The 23,016-nt window shown below is 41.7% G+C and overlaps 1 protein-coding gene across 1 annotated transcript in view; it reads right to left on the bottom strand.

The window, feature by feature from the left end:
- Nucleotides 1–4,689: 4,689 nt before the first annotated feature.
- Nucleotides 4,690–23,016, bottom strand: part of RAB11FIP1 (RAB11 family interacting protein 1) — a 31,953-nt gene continuing 13,626 nt past the window's right edge. Inside the window, exons 2-6 of the mRNA XM_083184474.1 lie at nucleotides 20,416–20,858; nucleotides 18,347–19,067; nucleotides 14,016–15,425; nucleotides 9,150–9,255; nucleotides 4,690–6,498 (exon numbers count right to left, since the gene is read on the bottom strand). Of these exons, the coding sequence (XP_083040600.1) occupies nucleotides 6,283–6,498; nucleotides 9,150–9,255; nucleotides 14,016–15,425; nucleotides 18,347–19,067; nucleotides 20,416–20,858 (2,896 nt within the window). The 3' untranslated portion in view covers nucleotides 4,690–6,282. The remainder of the gene's footprint in view (nucleotides 6,499–9,149; nucleotides 9,256–14,015; nucleotides 15,426–18,346; nucleotides 19,068–20,415; nucleotides 20,859–23,016) is intronic.

Below are 23,016 nucleotides of genomic sequence, written 5' to 3'. Positions count from 1 at the left end.
GGGGCAGTTTTAGGGGAAGAAATGTTATAATACTTCATATGTTTTTATATGTTAGTGTAAATCGTTAATTGACTATGTGGTTAATATAAGCAAAGAATAGAATGAGAGAGCTACTAGAGTTGGTAAAACTCAAACTACATCTTCAGTTTAAAGGCGCAGGAAGGCGCAGCAATGCAACTTGTCCATATGTACGGATTGAGGAAGATGTTTAATATCTATTGCAATGTGTTCAATGTTGAACTGTGATATATCGACAAAAAGAATGTATTCCAGAGGACAATGATGTTAAATTTTGCACTTTATTAATGTTGACAAAACCAATAAAATTGTTTTGGAGAAAAATACATATTAGTATAATGAAGATAAAAACACATAAAAGACGCTATAAAAACCATTTGTACTTAAAGTCTAAATTTAAACCTCTTGGTGAGAGAGTTTTGAGATCAAAAATAGTCCGCATTTCTAATCTGGCAAGGTCACTTTCAGCATTACGTTTCCTCCAGTTTTTATTACACAATTTTATGCCACAAAAAGACTTAAGTTGGTTAATATTACAAGAGTTTCTCCTTGAAGTGCATAGAGATACTGTGCAATTCATATCCTTTTTTCACATTCTGGACATGCTCTGCCAGTCTCTCTTTTAACATGCGGCTTGTTGAATACATAGTATAGGTTACAAAGCCAGGCTACAGGTTCCCTCCGATTGGCTAAGAAGGAGCCATGTGATGGAGATGTTCCCCTGTAAAAAGGAGTCCAGGAGAAGCTAATGCAGATCTTGAGAAAGGAACAGCTGTTCCGAAACGCGTTGATCGCCGCCCCCTGCCTTCCCTGTCATTTCGTTAAGACAGTCTACAAGCGAGGAGTACTGACACCCGGCTCCATAAACTACCACCAAGCGGTATTGTCTGCAGCATCTTACCGCCGGAACATCTTTAAGGACCCGGGATCTGTGTCTCCTGCCCGCTTTGTATCTCCTGTACATACCATCCGTGTGTGTCTTATTGTATATGTGAATAAATCCCCTTTCTGAACGGAAGCATCCTGTGGTGACAAAGACCCTGTTATGTGAACGCGTGAACGAAATATAAAGTAAGTGTCAGCGTTCTCAGATACATGCATGCAGTGAAGCCCGTCCTGAAAAGAAACCGTTACGTGTATGCGGGACAGAACTTTGAAGTAAGTGTCTGTCCACATGCAGGAGTAACGGTGTTCGAGTGTTTGATCTGATTTACAGTGGAATAGGTGACCGGACTCAGCTACCATTGTACTCTGAAACCAGCACCTGTATTTAGCGCCAGTGGTTCCCCACCTCTTGTCTTTTCTTAAGGTGCGTACACACGGGGCAATATGATCGCTGGCAATATATTGCTCGCAATATATTGCTCAGCAATCCTATTGCCCCATGTCCCATTTTCATCTGCAGATGGTCGCAGATGAAAATTTAAACACTGCTGGGTGAAGAGGCAGGGGATGTCGCTGGTTGGAGGAGCATGCTCCTCCAACCAGCGACCATTCAGGGGCTGAAAACGGGAGCGTGCACCCGGCGATTTATCGCTGGTGCACACTCCAATCACTGGCAATATGGTCGCTCAGCAACCATATTCCCAGCGATTTCAGCCCCTATCACCCCAGTGTGTACACATCACTAGTGTCCACATTTTTGGAGGTCGATGGTCTCCAGAGGATCCACAGGCTGCTGATTATTTACTAATCATACTTAGATTTGCGCCAGTTCACTGATACCGTTTTTTGTCTAACTATATTTCATACCCACCCCCCTTCCCGCTCACAAGGTGGGACGTTTTTGTTAGCTGACATATCAAAAGTGAGCGCAAAGCCTGTTTAATTCTTACCACTATTTTGATAACTCAGACCTAATGCTGTCAGAATTTCAAGTTGTATTCACAGGAGACAACCTTTAATTTTCAACCGCTTTAAAACATATAAATAAGTAAAAGAGTAGAACAGTAATTCCAAATCATGAATAATCACAGTATAATTGTCAAGAGGGTAAAATATTTGTAACTCTTTACCAAAAACAATTATGTACTTTGTACCTACAACGCGTATAGCGTGAACTCGTCGGTATTGTTAATGGCTGCCTTGAGCTTGATGAGTGGATGCAATTTTTTCAATATCTGGTTCTAGTTTGACTATTCAGTAGCATGTTACTCCACAGCATACAAATCATGCCCAGATGTACATTACCTCAATACATCCAGCGGGACCCTGATGCTGTCACGTTACAAGTCCCTAGCCACTGGCCAGCTTGTCCGGCGTCAGAGGTAAAGTGGGGCACACACAAACAATTCACACAAACTGCTGCTGTAATAGTGACATCATGTTACTCCACTGACATTATTTGCCTTCCTTCCCCCCCTAAAAATATGTAACACCCAGCTGACTGCTGCAAAGTCACTGGGAATGCTCGTGACAACTACTGCCTCTCCCAGCTGTTTCAAACTCCAGCCAGCTTCTTCTCGGCAGCCATGTAAGGAGGAAGAAACCCTGCCTAAGCTCTCCGAGGGATCCGCTGCCGTCCTAAAGTCTCATAAAACATCCACCCCTCACAGCCCCCTTTCATTTCACTGCCCCCCTGGAAATCAAGAACTGGGGGCACTACCGCCCAGGTTGAGAACCAACCCTGGTCCTCAAGTACCCCCAACAGTGCATGTTTTCCAGGTCTCCACACAGAAACACAAGTGACATAATTGGCTCCACCTGTGGATCTTTTAAAATGTGCCTGAATAATGAGTGCACCTGCTGGGTGACCTGGAAAACGTGCACTGTTGGGGGTACTTGAGGAAAAGGGTTGGGAACCACTGCCCTAAGGAATCGGTGGTCTAGAGAATGAGCCCCCCCAAAATATTAATCTTTAAAATATACAGACGTATTTCAATATTCCTTTTATAATAGATAAGGACCTCCATCACGAATCAAATCATCCCATAAAAAGCATAAAGGTGTTTTTCTTTTGTTGTTTTTTTTTAGAAGTCACAGGAAAGAGAGCTTAACAGTATATATACACAGGGTGAGGCTTTGAAAGGTTAACCAAAAAAAATAAAAATAAAACCACACACACACATGGTAAACGGTTATTCAAAATTTTAGTACATAATCCAAGGTTGGGTACACACTTATACAATGTTGGGACAATTTGCTGTATCAGAACGATCATGCAATGTGCACGCCAGTTGCATACAGCAACTTCTGTTCAGCTGTACAGCCAACCAGAAACAATTGCATTAGACCCGGTGCAGTGTTTCCTCATTCATTAGTGCAATCAGGGATGATCCAGGGCAAAAGGAAATAGCCTGGACTGTCGTCCCCATTGTCCGTCTGTCAATGTGTACCCCCCTTAAAGTGCAAGAATACAGCTTATTTTTCAATTGCTTTTAAATTTGATACCGCCCAGACGGTGGCCTTCATTTGTGGTACACATTTGCATCAATTTCTGAAGCGTCGCATCACTCGGCAGGTTGTTTCCATGTTAGCTCTGCAATTTCATGACTAAGCTTATTTATTGGTCTGGCTACTTTTTATCAAGCAGTAAGTTGTGTTACAGAGTGGAAAACCATCCTCATCAGCTATCAGGCCTCTACACAGTCAACTGGAAGAAGATGTCAAAGGACCAAGAACCATTCATTAACTGAAGCCGCTATATGCAAAAATCCAACTGTATTCCATGCACTTTTAGATTATGTATTGACATACTGAATAGTATTCACTATGCCTCTTTCAAATTTGTACTTTACAGTAGGGGTAACACCAGTGTCTTATAGAAAGTCATTTGTCATGTAATGCTAAGAAGTCATATAGACCCCGTGACACTGTTACATTACAAATATAAATTGTATTTCCTCAGGCGTGATAAGGACTTCCAAAATATTTATATTCATCCCATGTGTGTATGCATTTTTAAACCAGAAGCCCAATCTCTCAAGAGAACCTATTTCAGACTGATTGTTTATTTTGCAAGACAGTAGAATCAGCTAGTTTCCCATTAGTACCAATGTCGGAAAGTTTACCTTGTGCAAATGAGTGTAACTTTCAGACAGCCAGGTCACTGGGTAAGAGGGAGTGATTGTGTAATATTTTGTACAGGAAGCCTTGTGAAAAGTCAGGTGACCATATTTTGGTCATAAAGGGTCCGAATTCATCCCCAATGGTGGGAGTCTGCTCATGTGCATAACCACGGAGCGAACACCTTTGGCAAGTTTTACACCCCGGGGCCTTCGCAAAATGATTGGACAGCCAGAGGGTGGCTGCTGGGGTCCGTCTATAGTTTCATGGGCGTGCCCACAAAAACAGTCAATGTGCCCATGGAAATGCTGGGCTAACACAGGTGTGCCCGTTCCTGCTTGGGGCGGACAAATGATGTCACGATGTCAGCGCCCACCCTGCGTTCAAACAAGAATGGGCAAGCTAAAAGTCCTGGCTTACTTTTATCTACAAATAGGGGAGAAATCATTCACTGGTGAATATATCCGCAGCCTAGCAAGCAGGACTGAATTACCCCCAAAGTGTGTGGACCTTAAAAATATAGACAGTGTGTATTACTCAGACAACTCCCCCATACAGGCATCCTGTAAGTCACACAGGCACACACACACACACCTCACAATCTGATCTGGACATGGATTGTGAATTACAATCTAAATTGAAATAAACACACAGAACTATGATGAATATATCTTCCAAATAAAATAAGTTTATTCTTTTTATAAATATAGTGACACTACAAAAAAAAAAAAAAAAAAAAATGAATAACATCCAGTTTATAGTTTATAAAGTGCTGCTACAGTAACCAACAATGGCTGGGTAGTATGGAAGCAACTCAAAACCAGCAATTGATTTGCATTGTTCTGTAATAAAAACATCTTCATATGTGTATCACCTAAAGGCACAAGTGGTCTTTAACTAGATAGGAAGTTTCCCTGTGGTTTCCCAGGCAACAGGATCATCTCAGTGCAAAGATGTGTAAGGCAAGAGACACTGGTTTAAGAAAAAAACATTAACAGATGTGTGCTGGTAGGTGCAAACTACTTTTGTCAAAAAGTGCTTTTTTCTTCTGTAAAACACCCATAAGACACCTTTATTATTACATTGCCTGGACCACAATAAAAAAAAAAAAAAAAAAAAAAAGGAAATCTGACTCTTGTGTGGTCGACCGGCCATAAATTAACCAGTGTCGATATTGGTTACTATTCGCGGGTAAATTAAAGTAGCGGAGTATAGACAATCCTATAAACTGCAGTAAATCCAGAGTATTCACCGCAATAACACCTACTACTTTGCTATGAAATATCCAGGCAGACCTGCGGGTATTTCAAGCGAAACTACAATAGCGATAAATTCCATTATAAATAAAAAGACACAAGTATCTTTGTTAAAATCATATTGATTTTTATCTTCAGTGAAAGCGACTTGTTCCATGTTGGACAATGCTGTAGAAATAACCCACATGTATAGAAAGGTAAAAAAAAAAAAAAAAAAAAACACAACTTCAAACACAGCAAGGAAACAAATGAAGATTCTAGAATCTAATGCACTACAGATTGTCTTTGCAACATGGCATCTTTCCAGCAACGTACCTTCATTTAATGTGTGCTCATGTCAATTAAAAATAAATTTGTGCACCAGAAAAAATATTTTATGATAAAATATTGATCAATTTGTGTAGAAATATAGAACATTTTATGTATTTCCTACAATAAAGAAGGCACAGTTTATGACTAAGTTACAGCAAAAATTGATAGGCTACTATTTACAAGGCACATAAATATACAGATATAGAATACGCACACAAAAATGGTTCTGTCTCATTATTGTCTGATGCACTCTGTTTTCAGGTAACCCCCCCCAACAAATTCTGAAAGATACTGACAGATTGATGTAAAATTGTGCAATGTCACTCTCCCACCTCCCCGCAGTACTCTCCATTATAGATCGATCCTCCTACAGTACACAAACCCGGGGTCGAATTGTCTTAGGCGTGCAGGAGAGTTGGGTTAAAGTGTAAAGTTCACTAGATGTAGACAATTTCAAACTTGTATTTAAAACAGGACTATCTTCTACATTTGCCAAATTTCCTATATGATATAACCACCATATGATACACTACAGGAATGTTAATTACCATTTCCATCACTACTAACATACAGGAGGATACACATTCACACGTCAACCATTCATACTCCTAGACTACACCCAGCTCTGGCATGCAGTCTAGATAGTTCTCCATGTATGTAATCAGTCCAGTGCATGAGTCTTTAACAGAGCTTAGATCCTCCCAGCCTTGAGGAACTGTGGTGCGGTCCGCAGAATGTTGGGGGTTTCCTCCATGACTCGTACCAATAGATTGTCGATGTACTCCTCCAGCTCCCGTACATGCGCTTCCTTCTTGCTAATTGTCTCTTTCTGCTTCAGTACCATCTGGATGAGCTCATCATGGGTCAGCTGGGCATACGCGGAGGCGGGGTCTGACTGGTCATATTTCTGTCAAAAATAAAAGTTACATGCTGATTAAGCACATTTTACAAGAAGAAACCTGAGCTGGCTGCTATGGTTGGGCACACATTAAATGGGATACGGTCATTAGGTCTCCAGTAACGAGGTCGACAGGTCATTAGGTCGACATGGGGTTTTTCACTTTTTTTTTGAGTGGACAGGCGGTATTTCACACCCTACCATCCACTAAGGTGTGGTGGGTGAATAAAATAATGCACGAGCGTAGCGAAGCACAGTGCCAGAAGCATGTCAAGCACAGCGAGCCATGCGAGGGGACGCAATGATACATTTCAGGATTCGGGGGAAATTTATTTTTATTTTAAAACCCCATGTCAACCTTAAGTCGTGTCGAACTAGTCACTGTCTATCCAATGATCCCATTAAATACACTCCAAAAAGTGCATCAGAGTCCACTTTAATTGATGCCATCTGTTAGCCTTTGAACGCTATCACAAATCACAATGACATCACAATAATGGGCAGGGCTTACGGGATGAGGAAATAGGTGACCGCCCCCACGGGAGTACTCAGGACCCTCTGGACCCTCCGCCCACAATACATATTAGGCTAGCTAATATTCATTGGCTATCCTGTTATGATGCGTAACCAACTGCAGAGAAATACAATTGTGTAACTCATTAAGTTATATGGAGCAGATTGTATGGAATGACAGATCCTGTGTTATTCAGTAGCTGGAGAGGAGACGGATGTGCAGTTTACAGTCAGGGAGCATTAGATTTCATGAGAGCAATGGAACCAGCATAAGTAATAGATTTTCCAGAAAAAGCCACTTCCTGATGTAATGAAAAGCACATTGCCTGGGCCAGTAATGTGAGGATGACTATTATGTCATTATTGTTTCCTCCATAAAAGTTATTAAGAGCAGAAGCAAGTTAATGAATTGCCTTCTGTTTGTACAATTTGTTTTTCTTTACAAGGGAAATATGAATATTAATGTAATTATCAATTAGGACAAATTATTCAGCTGTTCTTGTCTGCCAGGCAGAGGCTGCAATTGCCAGGACAGTGAAGCCATACTGGCTGGGAATAAGTCATGCTGCAGGATGTAATGAAGACCGGGTGCACAGATAAGGGCGAGCAGAGAGGACAATTGCAGTGCAGTGCAGGCAGAGCAGTATCGTGCAGTGCAATGCAGGCAGAGCAGTATCGTGCCCGATACACAGGAGACAGAAGCCATATTCTGGACCTTTTCCTCCTTATGTCCACCTCAAGAGAAAATACTGTCTGTCTATATTATACAAATCATCCCCTCCCCTTTTGTGGGAGAAAAGCTCTAATAAGACACATGGGGCCAGGTGTACTAAGCTTCAAACGTGATAAAATGGAGAGTGATTAAGTGCCAGCCAATCAGCTCCCGACTGCCATGTTACAGGCTGGATTTGAGAAATGACAGTTAGGAGCTAAGTAGCTGGTGGTTTATCATTCTCCATTTAATCACGTTTTAAGGTTTAGTACATCTCATTTATGGGGTGGGATGTAATGAAGTCCTAGTTAAATCCCACCAATGTTGTGTTGTGGGGTCCAGAGGAATAAAATAACCTCACCCAGTGCTTTAATGTTTCTTGGTCGGACCAGGTGCAAAGGAAAGTTTGAACACCCTAGGCGGCAGTGGTTGTTAGGTGTTGCTGGTATTGCGAGTTGGCTTAAACGCTTGGTAAAGGGTAACCCCCACAATACAGTGCCATTGGGAGTAGTCACTTCCTGAAGTGGTGTAGGGCAAAGGATTCTCGTGTCTCCCCTAAAGTTCCATACGGCCTCACCTAAATATTGTATTGTGTTCATACTTTGAGCAAGGCATTAAGCTTTAAATTTGGTTATTATATGCATATAAAATGGGATACGGTTACTATTCCTGGAAGAAATGTTGCCTATTTTTTGGGGTTGCATCATCAATATGCAGTAACTCTTTTATGAACATAATGCAATTTTTTAGACTTTCCACAAACCATTCTTGTAGTGTTGGCAATAAGCGAAGGCAAGATATGAAGCCAACACCAAATAAATCGTACAGATACACTGGCTGTCTTTGGTGTCTTGACTTGTTTTACTTTGCTTAGGTCAAATAACTGAATTCCAAACACCCAATTACTGCAGCCGGCAGATGATGCCTGACGAGACCTGGCTGCTGTGCAAGGTTCTTCCAATAAACACACTAAAGGCCCATACACACTGGCCGATTTTGAGCGGACTCACTTTTACCGTTTGAGCTGCTTTCAAGGTGGTCTCCCATCAACCTGATTTGGCTTTGTGAAATTTTGTTGTGGGATGGATAATTTTATACCAATTAAGATAAATCTGACCAAATTTTTTTTTCCAATATAATGAAATAAATATTAGAGTGTCGGGTAGAAAATTACCCACCTAGGCCAAAACGGGTCAGTCACAGGAAATGTAATTTATATAGATTATGGAGGGTACTGGAGAAGAGGGCTGCATATGGCCTATATTAGTTTGAATACTGTCCTGGACACAGTGAATAGTCACTGGTGTCCAGTGTACCTGGAAGTTGGGGCTTGTGAATATTAAGGTATTGCTAGGAAGCTTGTTAATCCAGCAGAGCGAGTCTCAGGTTACACGTAGCATCGATTAGGTCAGTGATGTGGGGGTCATGACCTTACCTTAGAAGTGATAGTATTCTGCACAATCTCGTGGCCTTTGATTGGCTGTGGGAAGTTGGACACTGTTTTGTTCTGGGTTGTATTCAGTGGCTTCACTGGGTTAGTTCTGTAGAGACACAAAACATGCCGATGACAAGTGCTCATGACATCAAATCACTGGGAAACATATGGGACCTAAACCGATCAATTACATTTTCACTGGAAAAACTCAGTACATTATAAAGTTCATACACTTACAAAAATAGAAGCACAAAAGAACACAATAACACAAATTTGCAGCATACACCATTGACTTTGTGCTTAGTCATATGCGGTTATGTCCAAATATGGAATTTATTTAGCATGTTAAATGGCAGTCTGTGCCTCATACATTGAGTATTTCTCAGGCAACGCACGGCCTCACATACATTTTCTTTAAGAGAATGGTTATTCACATGCAGCACCGGCATATGCAGAATAAGTTACAGATCGGTTTCCTTTGTGCACATAAATGAGCTTCTGGAGGGAGAAAAAAACAGCACTTCTCAGCATATGATGAAAGATGGTCAATATCCCAGCCAGCACGGATACATTTAAAGTAGATTAAATCAGATAGTCATGTTCCTTAATTGGACAATGTCCTGGAATGAAGAGAACTTTGATTTGGATCTATTCTACATAGAGCAGTGCATGCTGGGAAAGTCACCATCTTTCATAATTTGGCCAGCGGTTCATTCAGAATGATCTCCAGAACTGCTCAGCTGTGGCCAGGAAAGTGACGCCTCTGCACTCTCAGAAAACCAGTTTAAACCACCCCCTGCCCGAAACGCCAAAAGCCTGTAGCTTAGGGGCACTGCAGGTGACCATGCAGGACCCATTCCATTCAACATCGGTGTTTATCTACCCTCTCTGAATCAGGCCCATTGTGTGAATGTTGGGGGGCACATTGGCTGAATGTGAATTGTCCAGTAGTAGTTTGTCATGCGTGTTGGGATTATGATCACATGACATAGCTGTGGGGTTTGTGAACTAATCTTCTCCATCTGGGTCAATATTGATTATTCACAAAAAAGGACGGTTTCTTCCAGGACCAAAATACAACATTCCCAATACACTGTATGATAAAGCGAGAGTCATGTGCTTGTGCGGAGAAAGGAAACGGGGTAATGCAGAGCGGATAGATCACCTAAATCTAGACAGCTGCATCCAACATATACAGTAACGGAGGATCAACTAGTCTTTTATTAGTTAAAAAGTAGGGATATATTTAAGTAGCAAAACGGATAATTTTACAGCAAGCAACTTTGCTGTATATGGGACTTTTGTAAATTGTTTTAGGAGTTGGTCCCCATTAGTACAGGGTTCTAAGAGGATGCCTAACCATGGTTTAGTACATTTTGTACCCACTACCTACATAAAACAGAAGTAGCCATATTGGGGGCTGGATATACTCATGTACAGTATACACTAATAGACTCATGAGCAGGTAAATTATTGGGTACTTTTGTAATAACACAGCGCCCGTTACGTAGTTAGTGTAGCGTCCCTGTCAGAATCAGCGTAGTATTCGCGTGGCCAGCGTATTATTGAACGTTTTTTTCTTCTTTATTATTCACTAAAATCCAGTTACCAGATGTCATCATTACTGTCTCAGATGTATGATATGGCCGGTGTAAATGTGTTCCTAAAACACCCCCACTATCCACGCCAGGCCGAAGCGTGGCGAGCACAGCGAGCCCTGCGTGCCGACCTGTTCAGACCCCCACTATCCACTTGGGCGGAGTCGATTTTATAAAGTATGGCTCGCGAACCGTGCTATTACATGGAAAGCAAAAATCAATCAGTTGGCTGCATTATACATAGTGGTCCAGAACAAAAATGTCTGCCTTCACTAACATTAAGTGATAGGCGCTCCTTACAGGATATATTATAAACATTTATTATTTTGTCAGCCAATCAAAAACATTAAATATTTAGCAATTATGCATGCATATTAAGCATTGCATCTGTTTAGAAGGTCTTTATTTAGCAGAGGTGTATTGCTTTTAGTAGTAGCCGGGTGCCTCAAAATCACCATTCCTTGTTTTATACAGATTGAAATTTGTATCTACACCTTAGATGTGTACTTACTGCATGTGAGGATTACTTGAATAGTAGTGTTACTTCAGTATCATTGATAAAAATAACACAAAATGAATGTTTTAGAATGAAAAGGACAACAATACAACTGTTCCAGTGTATAAAGAGGTTACAGAAACTGAACCGGTACTTGTTTCCTAGCACAGCGTCCCTGATTTTGATCATATACAATCACATCGCATGCAATATAGCGGCATGCGATGCGATTTTTAATTGTACAAGCACCCTAATGGGTGCTTACAATGTTAAATGCACCCCCATTGTCAACGCCACCCCCACTATCAACGGCAACCGGAAGTGTGGCGAGCCCGCGAGGTCCGGCGGTCCGCATCCTCCGACCTTTTCTTACCCTTACTATTCACGTCGCCGTAGAGTTGACATTGGATAGTGTGGCGAGCGCAGCAATCCACCGAGCCCCACGAGGGGACACTGATTACTTTACATATATTCCACGTGCGTTCGCCACGCTACAAGCTAACTGCGTTCGCCACACTATCTAAAATCAACTCCACGCAGACCTGGGGGTATGAAAAGGTCGGAGGACGCGTACCGCTGCGCTCGCCACGCTTCGGGTTGGCGTTGATAGTGGAGGTGGCGTTGACAATGGGGGTGCATTTAACATTGTAAGCACCCATCAGGGTACTTGTACAATTAAAAACCGCATCGCATGCCATTTGCTTGCATGCAATATTTAATTAAACAAGCACTCCTGTTAATTTAACGGGAATATCGCATTGCATCGCACACCACCAAGTATGGTATGCGATGGGCGCCGTGCTAGGAAACAAGTACCACTGAACCCTACGGCTTCCAGCACCTGTGTTTGCAGGATAAACACAACTTTATTTTATTGGTTTCCCTAACACTGTGCTTCATAAGGCAGTGAACTGAGCAGAGGTACAAGCAGTGTAGCTGGATTTAGCATTTGAATGAGTGACTAGTCGCTGTTTGGCACACGATCCAGTACGCTGCATCCCAGCAAAAATGAGCATGGCTACATCTGTAACTTAACAAAAAGGTAATCATGACACTTAGGGGGTATTCAATCCGGGACCATTGTATTCAACTTAGGGGGTATTCAATTCTGACCATCGGAACATCCCGACAGTCGGAATCCTGCTCCGTTTTCGTCTGATCCGATAGTTACTCCACAGTCAGAATTCCATGTTCTGACTGTTAAGTGTCGTCAAGTTCATCAATGGTCAGAAAACAGACGTGAATTCAACAATCCGAGACAGTTTCCGACAAAAAACGATCCAACTTTAAAAAAAAAAGCCAGATCTGACATCCTCCAATGCGGTCATTAATGGCAGCATTGAATAGGTAAGTGCTGATATTTACCCTGTTGGGAAGTATCGGCACAGATTGAATATTCATCAGAATGGTACTTCTGTGTACCAGGAGCTAGTGTGGCATTAGCAGGACTTGCATCTAAAGTATAGGTCATGGTGGATGAGATTAAATATAAAAAGCAGTTAAATAGATTCAAGTTATCAAGGGTCTCATTTATCAGCGAGTAATAAACCTAATTGAATATGATAAATGGTACTCTAGCCATGTATTCAGCTCCTAACTGGCATGTGTTTTAAAAAGGACATTTGGGATCCGATTGGCTGGGGCACCATTTATCATTTGCAATGAGTTTGGTCCCTAATTGATAAACTGGACTCCAAGTGTTGACAGCGTGATTGCATTTTGGATTAGAAGTATATAAAGTATAGAATATGGGCCTCAATCTCCGACCTTTGTTGGAGAAATTGCAACGAGTTTGGAGACATCTACCACATCTTCTGGGCCTGATTGAAAATAAGACAACTCTGGAAGGAAGTCTTCGATCTTGCTTCCAAAGTCCTTGGAGTCTTAATTCACGAATCCCCAGTTCCGGTGTTGCTTCAATTCTACCCACTAGACATTCCACAGCCCAAATGTTACTTTAGGCCAGTTTTTCAAAGCCACCTGTGCCGCAATAGCCCAAGACTGGAAAAACCCTTCTCCTCATTTTGTTAAATTATAAAAAAAAAAAAAATCCACCACTCATCCCAAATGGAATCAATGGGTCTACCTTCTTCCCCCAAGGTGACATGTCATGTTGGTGGGAGTATATAACTTCCACAGAAGGGGCAACCCTATTTGATTTGGCTTAATTTACTGGAGAAACCACCTAGTTTATTCCTTTATATTATAACCGAATCTTCTTGTTGGCTTTGTTGACATTTTTGTTTTGTGTTATTACTATGCCTTACTACATTTATGCTGTTTATATTTAAACCGATGTATGTTGAATGATACCCTCCCTCCCCCCATTTATTCTGTACCCCTTTCCCTTTCCGTGCGTAACGGAACAAAACCTTTAATAAAAACCTAGCTTACAAAGAAAAAAAAAAAGTAAAAAGAGGGAAAGTTTTCGAAGATGGCACAATTTTTTTTTTTGAAAATTAGAATCCACTCTGAAAATAGCTTTAAAGTGATGGGGCTAGAATTTAATAAATACTAATTTACCCCTAAAACTAGATGGCAGTACCCAGAAAGGCATGGAAAATACACTGGGTTTATAAAAACTAGCAGCCTCCACATATGCAGTAAAGTAGAAAGTCCTGTGTTCGTTGTAATTGGCACAGTATAAGGGTCAATGTTGTGTAGTGCACGATTGCTTTATCTGTGCAGCCAGAACTCTACAGTATGAAGAAATGAAGACAGATGCACCATAAAGTAGAAGATAGAAGGTGTGTGTGTCATTACATTTCTCACCTCTGTCTGGAAGACACAGTTCCACCACTCTGTACTGTAGGGATTGGATGTGTCTCAGAGGGTGAAACCCATGCCCGCAGCAGCTTCTTCTTGCCAGTGCTTTCCTCTTTATCAGAACCATCAATGGTTGGGAGTGTCGGGGATTCTGCTCTAGGAGGGACGGGTTTATCAGTTGGAAGAGAACCAGAGCCGAGTGGGGAAGAACTAGGATAGCTGTTTAGAGAGGACAGAATTTCTGGTGGTTGTTGCAGGGCTGAATCACTCCTCTCATTTTTTACTTTACTATCAATAACTTCAGATTTGTCAGAGGCTTTATCTTTGACCTTGTCTGCAGAAGGCAGTGAAGACTTCTCAGAAAAATCTATGCTGGCCTCTTCATTATAGGTTCCTGAATCACCGCCTTCCTTTGCTGAGGAATATGTAGCACTTCTATGGGATTTATCAATATTACTGTCAAGCTGCTCATCGTCAGAGGTCCCTTCTGGATTTTCAGGAATGACTGCAAGCTCTTCTAATCTGTAACTGAAGTTTTCAATAAATGGACTCGCCATTTTGATGTTGGCCGCACCTTGTCCTGACTGAACTTGGCTATCAATTGGTGAAGCACCAACACCAGAGACTTTGTCCATTACAGCTGATGCGCTCTCCTTGGGTTGAGTAGGCTGTACAGATGTGTCATCTGACACAGAGTCAAGGGTTTTATTTGATTTTGCACTTCTGGGTGCTGGCTTGGGTGGTTCTGGCTTCACATCTTCAGATTCTTTAGGGACAGACTGCACTCTTGGAGTTGGCTTTGGTACATTTTTTACAGGAGATTGAGGTTCTTCCTTTATTTCAGCTGATACAGTATGATCGTTGTGATCAAGATATGGGCTAAACTGTTTGCCACTCCCTGCATTAAAATTATTCGGTAAAGATGGCGGTTCTTCAGAGATGGGTGAGGTATCATGGAGCGCAGGCAAAATCCCTCTGACTAGATCTTCATCCACTACATTCTCCTCATTTTTGTTTGTGGATTTGCCCTTTAGTTGGTCAAGCAGGGACTTAACGTAAGTCCTTTTTCCCTTGCTTTTTTCAGTAAAGGGCGCAACAACATTAACCTCTTTTGGTTCAGAGGGCTTGTTCGAAGCTGCACCCGATCTCCAGAACAAAGGCAGAGAGGGCTTTTCGGAATCAGTACAGGATTCTGGCACTTCCTCACTTAGTGTGGGGCTTTCAGGAAGGGCAGACTCCTTAGCAAGTGAATGGGAGGAAGAAGTGCTAATAGAGGTGTTACTGGACTCGTGCAAATCAGTCTTAGGAGAATCAGCATCCTGCCCACCAGAGAGAGAAGCAGCAAGAGAAGAAGAGTTAGACAGAGATGAAGAAGGAAACCTGGCTTTGGTTTCAGCCTCTGAAGACACGTCCAGTCTGTAAAAAGGACAGAATAAAAAAGCCTGCAGGTCAGTTGACTCGCAGATATAATAGCACATTTCTATAGAACATAAAAAATATGCATAAAAATAGTACTTTTAGAAAAGTGATGTAAAAAATAAATAAAATGTTTGACGAACCTGGTTATACACTATCTAAAATAAATGATCTGTTCACCATACTCAACTTTGCTTTCTTATGGTGTTCCTATCCACTAGTTCTATAAGCTGACAGTCTACAGCAGTGGTGTCAAACTCATGGCCCTCCAGCTGTTGTGGAACTACACATCCCAGCATGCCTTGCCACAGATTTTATATAACGAATTGCGAAAACTGTGGCAGGGCATGCTGGGACGTATAGATCCACAACATCTGGAGGGCCATGAGTTTGAAATCACTGGTCTACAGGTTCTCTCTTGTGATGATTCTCTAGATGAGAAAACACCACATGATATATTCAAATCACCTCAGGGGTTTACTGCAAGTTTGTTGTAATGCCCAGGGCTATTCAGTTGCAGGCTGTACTTACTGTGGGTTTCTGTTTGTACCCTCCTGAGGTGATAGCAGACATCTACAGCAAGTTGGTCTTTTTTTTTTTTTTAGGATTACCAAGGCCTTTACGAACACATCAACCCACATCTCTGGTACTCAACCCAGAACCTATGGGTAGAACACGCCTTGGTTTACCGCAAAAGCAAATGGGCTTAAAATTAAAAAAAGCTCAGGGCGTTAAAGCTCAAGGTGATACTAAGGTGGCAAGCCCCATGGTGAACTGAATATACCCATATAGGAACCCATTTAGCAGGAAAATTTGGCTTTTAAGACCTTATATTACTAATTATTAGTGGGTGAAATTTACTTATAGGATATCACCGACACCAGAGACTTTACATTCTGCATTATAGCAAGATAGACTAATCTGAAATATTATTCAGTTATATTTACTATAAAATACAAGAATAGACAACTTTAGTACTGCAGTAACACAGCTTAGAGGACATAGAAGAATTCCAGAGCACAGATGGAAACCTATTCATTAAAGGACAATGTGCAAATTAAGGAACAAAAAGGCGGAAGACAGAAGGTTCAGAAGTTTCCCAATCAGAATGGATCATGGAGCCAACTGCATTAAGGTCGACCACTGAAGGTTGACAGGGCTTAGATCAACAGGGTTGGAAGGTCAACACAAGCACTATGTCAACAATGGGAAGGTCGTCAAAATGTCAACATACGTTTTGCCCATATTTTTGTCCTAAATGTCCTTAGTCGCTCGCTGAGCTCGGCACACTATTTAATTCTCACCCCACACCGTAGTGGATTGTGGGGCGTCATATACCGCCTGTCCGCACATAAAAATGTTTTAGAAAAAGAAAGAAGGTGAAGGACTGTCAACCTTCCCATTGTTGACCTAATGCTCCTTTTAACCTTCGTACTGGTGAATATAATTTTCACTGCTGTCCAAGATCAACATAGAAATCCATGTGACATGTAAGTGTTTACATGCTGGACAAAAGATATGCATGGATTTCTTTTTAGAACATAACACACAAGGAGAACATTCCTCTATTTGTAGAGGACAGGACACCACCCGGAAAACCCAGTACTAGGCCATTTTGAAATGCTGACTTTATTTGAACTTGAAGTTACAGATTCTGAAAACCAAAGCTAGCATGAAGACTCTGATCTGACAGCAGTAAATGGAGAGAATGTGGAGGCCAGGCCTAGGCAGATGTAGTAACCAGACAATGGTAGAACACAGAGCAGCTCTGCTTCCTTAAAGCAGCATAGAACTCTGGCTAGGTGTGTTTGTTGGCAGGTCTCCCAGTGACTACATTCCACTGTTAATCATTAGCTAACAGAGGTCTGTTCTCACCCATTACAGATAAATATCCCAGTTCCCTGTATGCTAGAGACCTCGGGATTATCAGATTTTAGGCGTTTATATTAGTCAAGTGTGATGAATTCTTCTACTCAATTTATTGCTCTGGGCTACTTGTGCTAATGTATTAAATAAGAAACCATTGCCAAAACAGCTGTTGCAGCCTTGCAGTCTCTATCACCCTCCCCTATTCCATCAAGTTACACATATTCTATGGTTCAAAGTTCCTGAGTTCAGTTTTCAAATGGATTCTACTTTCAAAAGACATGCAAAACAGGCAGTCACAACTAGGGATCCTTGCAATTGTTTTTTTTAGGGCACACTATTAAATGCGATCTTTTGATACAGTAATATCATCCAACAAAGTATAAGGAGGAGATCACCACTTTTTGAAGTCTTTATACAAAAAAAAAAATAATAATAATATTTTTGCATTTCATAATCAATGCAAATTTTGACATCATTATGCATATGTGAATGAGGAGAGGATACTAGTTGCATAGATTAGGTTTCATCAATTTTTATTCTCGATATATTGAGACACCAAAGTAGTGCTTTGTCACACTTTGATGCCTTATTGACCAGAAAATTTTAGTTTCTTTCCAGTTCCTGTAGAATGGGATATCACCACAATTGGAGAGAGACAGAGTACCGGCAAATATGCGATCTTGGCCCACAATTCCACAGCCTTAGGGCTGTTTCACACGCTCCGGCTGACGCTGGGCGGCGAAACCCCGCACGGACAAAAGCCGTGTTGTATACAGTAGTTAATAATGGACAGGATTGTGTCCATTCACACGGGACGGCCACGGCCCAGCCGCAGCCGGTTGTCACCACTGGAAAGGACGGCTCTGGGCTGTGGCCATTCCGACCATTGTAAATTTCTGTGCATAGCACGGAATCTTGGCCGTGTGGTGTATGCCCGCCTGGCGTCAGCCAGAGCATGTGAAACCGCCCTTACGTTAAAATATTTATAAATAAAAGTTTTTGTTTACAAATCTGTTTATGTTACAGCAAAGAGAAAGCAAGAGGCTACTAACCTTGGTTTTACAGCAGATGTTTTTGAATTCCTTTCTGTTGGAAGAGGTTCTGGCTTCTTCTCCTCAATTCGGTCTTCATCAAATGGGTTCATTAAGCTTTTTTTGGGTTGCAAGTCTACAGCCTGCTGACTGTTGCCTGCCTTATGGGCTTCCTTCTTTAAAGGCACATCAATGGGCTCTGTTTTAGGAGTGTCCTTCCTACCAGTAACCAAAGCAAGTAAGGAGGACTTCTTGGTTTCTGGCTTTTTATTCTCCTTGACCTCTTTTGGGATGTCAGAGACCAAAGGAGGAGTTTTAGGTCTGGGCTCTTCAACCTGTGAACTTTGTGTTGGAGTTTGTTCAAGAGACTTCAGAGAAGAATTGGAGTTGGAAGTGGTTATCCCTTTCTCGGTAGAGTTATCGAATGGGTTTAAAGATTCTTTGGAAGCTTTGTAGGACAAGTTTTCAGCAGATGAATAGAGAGTTTTCCGAGAGGTCAGTGGGGAGTTGGTCTGAGAGCTGTCCTTGGAACTGTCACTTTTTGGCTCAGACTCTTCCATGTATACATGATTTCCATTGATACATAAGTTGGATCGTGCGATTGGATCATTTTTCGACTTCATTCCAGTAAAGAAAGACAGGCCATCTTTTTTGTTTCCTGTTGTGGTCTGGTTCCACTGCTTGGTGTCTGCACTGGCTGTTCTTTTGTGCGTCATAATGACAGGAATGTGAGGAAATCGTCCTGAAAACAAAAAAATCACAACGTTTCAAATGGGTCTTACAAATCTGATTGCGAATGATGAAAATAAAAAAGTTAATGGGTGGAAGCCCTGTTGCACAACTAATGCTTTAGGGGGATATTAAATCACCAGTGACCATCTCCCGACGGGGGAGATGGCCGCCGGGCCCTATTCAATGCTGTCATTCATCATTGAACAGGGTATCTTGGCAGAACTTCACAAGCAGTCGGGCTCGTTCTGCCGCGAATGACCGGGAAGTGTCGAGCTTTTGGCTGCAGCTCGCCTCTTCCCAGTAAGCCCCCCCCCCCCCTTCTCACCACGCTGCTAGCCTCTTCCCGACCACGCCCCCTTCTCACCCCAACATTGAACACCAGCGATTTCTCAGTCGAGCAGACCAAGAACGGACAGAGTCACGGCTGTTGAGCAAGCTCAACAGCCGTGACCTCATATTGAATACCCCCCCTTAATCAAGACAGGAATACACTATTTTAAGTTCATTTAATAGAACAAAGTATTATATTTGTCCATTATGCATAAACACACACACGAGAAGCTAACCATGGCTGCTAATCAGATAGGTAGAAGTTCATTGCTTGCTATGGGCCACTTCTGTCACTCATGCGAGGAGCTTATGCTGTAGTAAAACTTAGGGGAGGGATGTAATAATCTGCGAAAAAAGTGAAACTTTGTGCAAGGTTTTCTTTAAAGCTGCAATAATGTACAAGGCAAAACCAACTAGCTTTCCTGCTAAACATATTTAACAGATGAACAAAAACTAAATACTGGTCTAATTAAAAGCGATTTTTATAATATATTTACAAGTAAATCTTATTTCTCTCGTCCACACACTACGATCATTCATTTTCTGAACTACTGAATTAATCAGGAGAGAGCAACCCATATATAGGCACTGTCTCTTGTACTGGGCCAGTGGAGAAGAAGTTATCCATAGCAATTAATTATTTCCTTTGGTGTCCACCAAAGAGGGGGCAGGCGCTGACATCCTGTCATGTCAGTCGCCCGTCGCTGGCAGGCATCGGCCCACCCACGTTCCCCTGATGCCACCCCCTGCAAGCCCCCTCCCTCCCCTACCCGTACCAATGCCTTGGCGACTGTGATAGCCACCAAAGGAGTTCATACGGGGACCCTACACTTGTGCAAATACGTGCATGCACTGAGCTGCACAATCGGTCCCCGGAGCGAATATTCCGGGGACCAATTTATCTTGAAACAGGTTAATTTCATACTACAAGATTATTCATACAGTCAGTATAGCACTAAGATGAACAAATGTATATAAATGAATGAGAAGTTATTAAGTTTATCAGATACCATCAATGCAAAACTCACTCTCTGACACTGGGGATCCATGAGCTTGGCTGAAGTCAGACGAGAAGTCGCCAGGCTTTAGCACGGTTCTTTGAGAGGGGGATGGCGGAAGTGTGGGCAAGACAGACATGGACTGAGAAACAGAGCTCTTCTTCAATCCTGGTTTAGAAAATAGGTTTTTCAGCTTAGATTTCTTCTTTCCTCCCTCAGAGGCAACGTCATCATCACTGTCATCCCCGTATTGATTCATGCTGGGAACAATGGCGGAGGCAGTGTCAGGGAAACCATCTTGGCGCTTGCCCTTAATCTTGTCCTTGAGCTTCCCAAATGGTGAGCGGGACTTCTCTTTCATGGACAGATCAAACATGCTGGCAGTCATGTTGTTCCTCATGAACTTCACCTCCACCTCGATCTGACCACGTTCCTTTTCCTTCTTCCCAGGCTTTGATTTCAGAGGATACCACCTACAATATGACAAAGACATGGTCACATGAGCTGTGATGGAAAGGGCAGATATAATAGCTACTCAGACAATGTATGTTTTAGATGGATATTCGTATAGTAATTAGTAAAGGTTATCAAATATACTTAGTCTGAAGGCATAGCTTGGCAATTCCAAGATGTAACCTTATATTGCTCACTATTCTTGGGATGTGCTACACACTTTTATAATGCACTTCTCAGGAAAGCACCAATTCCGAACAGAGAAATATAAGCTTCCTGAAATATCATTGATGGTTTTTACCATTAACAGACAGATGTTGATGTTTGAACGCTAAAAAGACCTCAAATACATCAGGGCAGACTAGATGGGCCAAGTGGTTCTCATCTGCCGTCAAATTCTATGTTTCTATAACCCTAATGTGTCCCTAAATATGTAAAAATAGAAAATTTTCTACATTTTGTGAGAAATAGAATTTTAAATACTTATTTTATAACCCACTGTGAGACTCACTAGGTTGCTGGTTATTATGTGGACATAGCCTATTTGTATATTGGAGGCCTGGGGCTATAGTCCCCATTGCTAAACGGTCCCTACACAGTGGGGAAAAGTAACACTCGTGACCTTGTCTAACATTATCCTGTCCTTAAAATTTACAAAATGCAAACCTCCCGCCGTCAGTATGCTATCAATTTAACGTATTAGTGGCGTAACAGATAAGAGGGTACAGAGACTCCTCACATGGTCTGTTGAAATTAATCCGGTCACTGAATCAAAAACAATTAATTCAAATTTCCACTAGGACATTCAAAAGTACCCCAAAATACAGTTGTCAACAACAACAACAACAACATCACAGTTAGCAAAAACAGACACCAGATCCACTCAAGCCCGATCAAGAAAAACCAGGACAAAAATATCTGAACATGGGAGAAAAGGTCTAGCTTTTTCTTCTGTATGCACTCTAAAACATACAAATTCAAATCAATTTAAAAGTTCTACAGTAGGGATGGCTATCAATCATTTCACAACCTTTGATGGTCTATTGTCAATAGCAAGTGGTTTGCCCTAGATGCTGCACCATCAATAGTGGTCTAGTGATGTTTGAAGAACATCTGCAACAACCTGATGTATTTTAGGTATTTTTAACGTTCAAACATCAACATCTGTCTGTTAATGGTAAAAACCATCAATGATATTTCAGGAAGCTTATTTCAGTTTCCAAAACATGGCTTATTTCTGCTCCACAATTTGGCAGACAGCCCCTGCATGCAAGCACCGTGCTGCAACAATAGGTTATTGTGAAGTTCTCCTTGAAAGACAGGTATGCCAGAAAGAACAGTCCGTTCAATTAAAAGTACAGAAAACAAGGAACACACACACACACACACACACACACACACACTCGCATATAATGAGGTTAAGCTTCCTTCATGTCCCCAAACCAGCCATAAACAGTACAATCACTGCAGAATTGATTCACGTGTACTCGCCCAATTTAGTCATACAGGACAAAAGGTAAACAGCTTACGTGTTTGTGTATAAATAGAGCTGGTGTGTAATAGCCTTGGTGTTACGTTGTTCGCGACGGCAGAATCTGTGGTTCTTAAAGGTCACACCCTTAAGTACAATTCAACAACTAAAAATATACCGCAATCTTTGTTGTGCCCTTCCCACTGACATAACTGTGGGATAGGTACGTGCCAATGAATACGCTAATAAAACAATTTATAGCCGACGTACAATACTGCAGTTTAAGGAGAGGAAACTAAAAAGATTGATTGACGTACACAGTTTTTCCCTGAGTACAGGTCACATAAGCTGGGTACACATCATGCAACAGTGAGACGCAGTGATGCAAAGTAACAATACATCGCATCTGCCGTACACACTATACAATCCTCGGTATGACTGTACATGTGTATGACAATGCTGCATGTAGCTACACCCGCGGCACCTATGGAATCACCCCATTGGACGTGCGGCACAGCCAATGAGACGATTGAATGAACAGTTGCCAAAGTTGATGGATTGGGGGTATTTACATACCAGAATCATATTTTGTACAATATCTTATATAGTGTGTACCCAATTTTAATATACATGCAGGCAATTTGGTTTTCTTTTATTCTTTGCAATACAGTGGAAATAAAGCAAAATAAATAAATAAATCAATTTAA

Source organism: Crinia signifera, chromosome 4 (assembly GCF_055691185.1).
Source record: "Crinia signifera chromosome 4, ASM5569118v1, whole genome shotgun sequence".
Lineage (NCBI taxonomy): Eukaryota > Metazoa > Chordata > Amphibia > Anura > Myobatrachidae > Crinia > Crinia signifera.
This window is presented reverse-complemented; position numbering and strand designations above follow the sequence as displayed.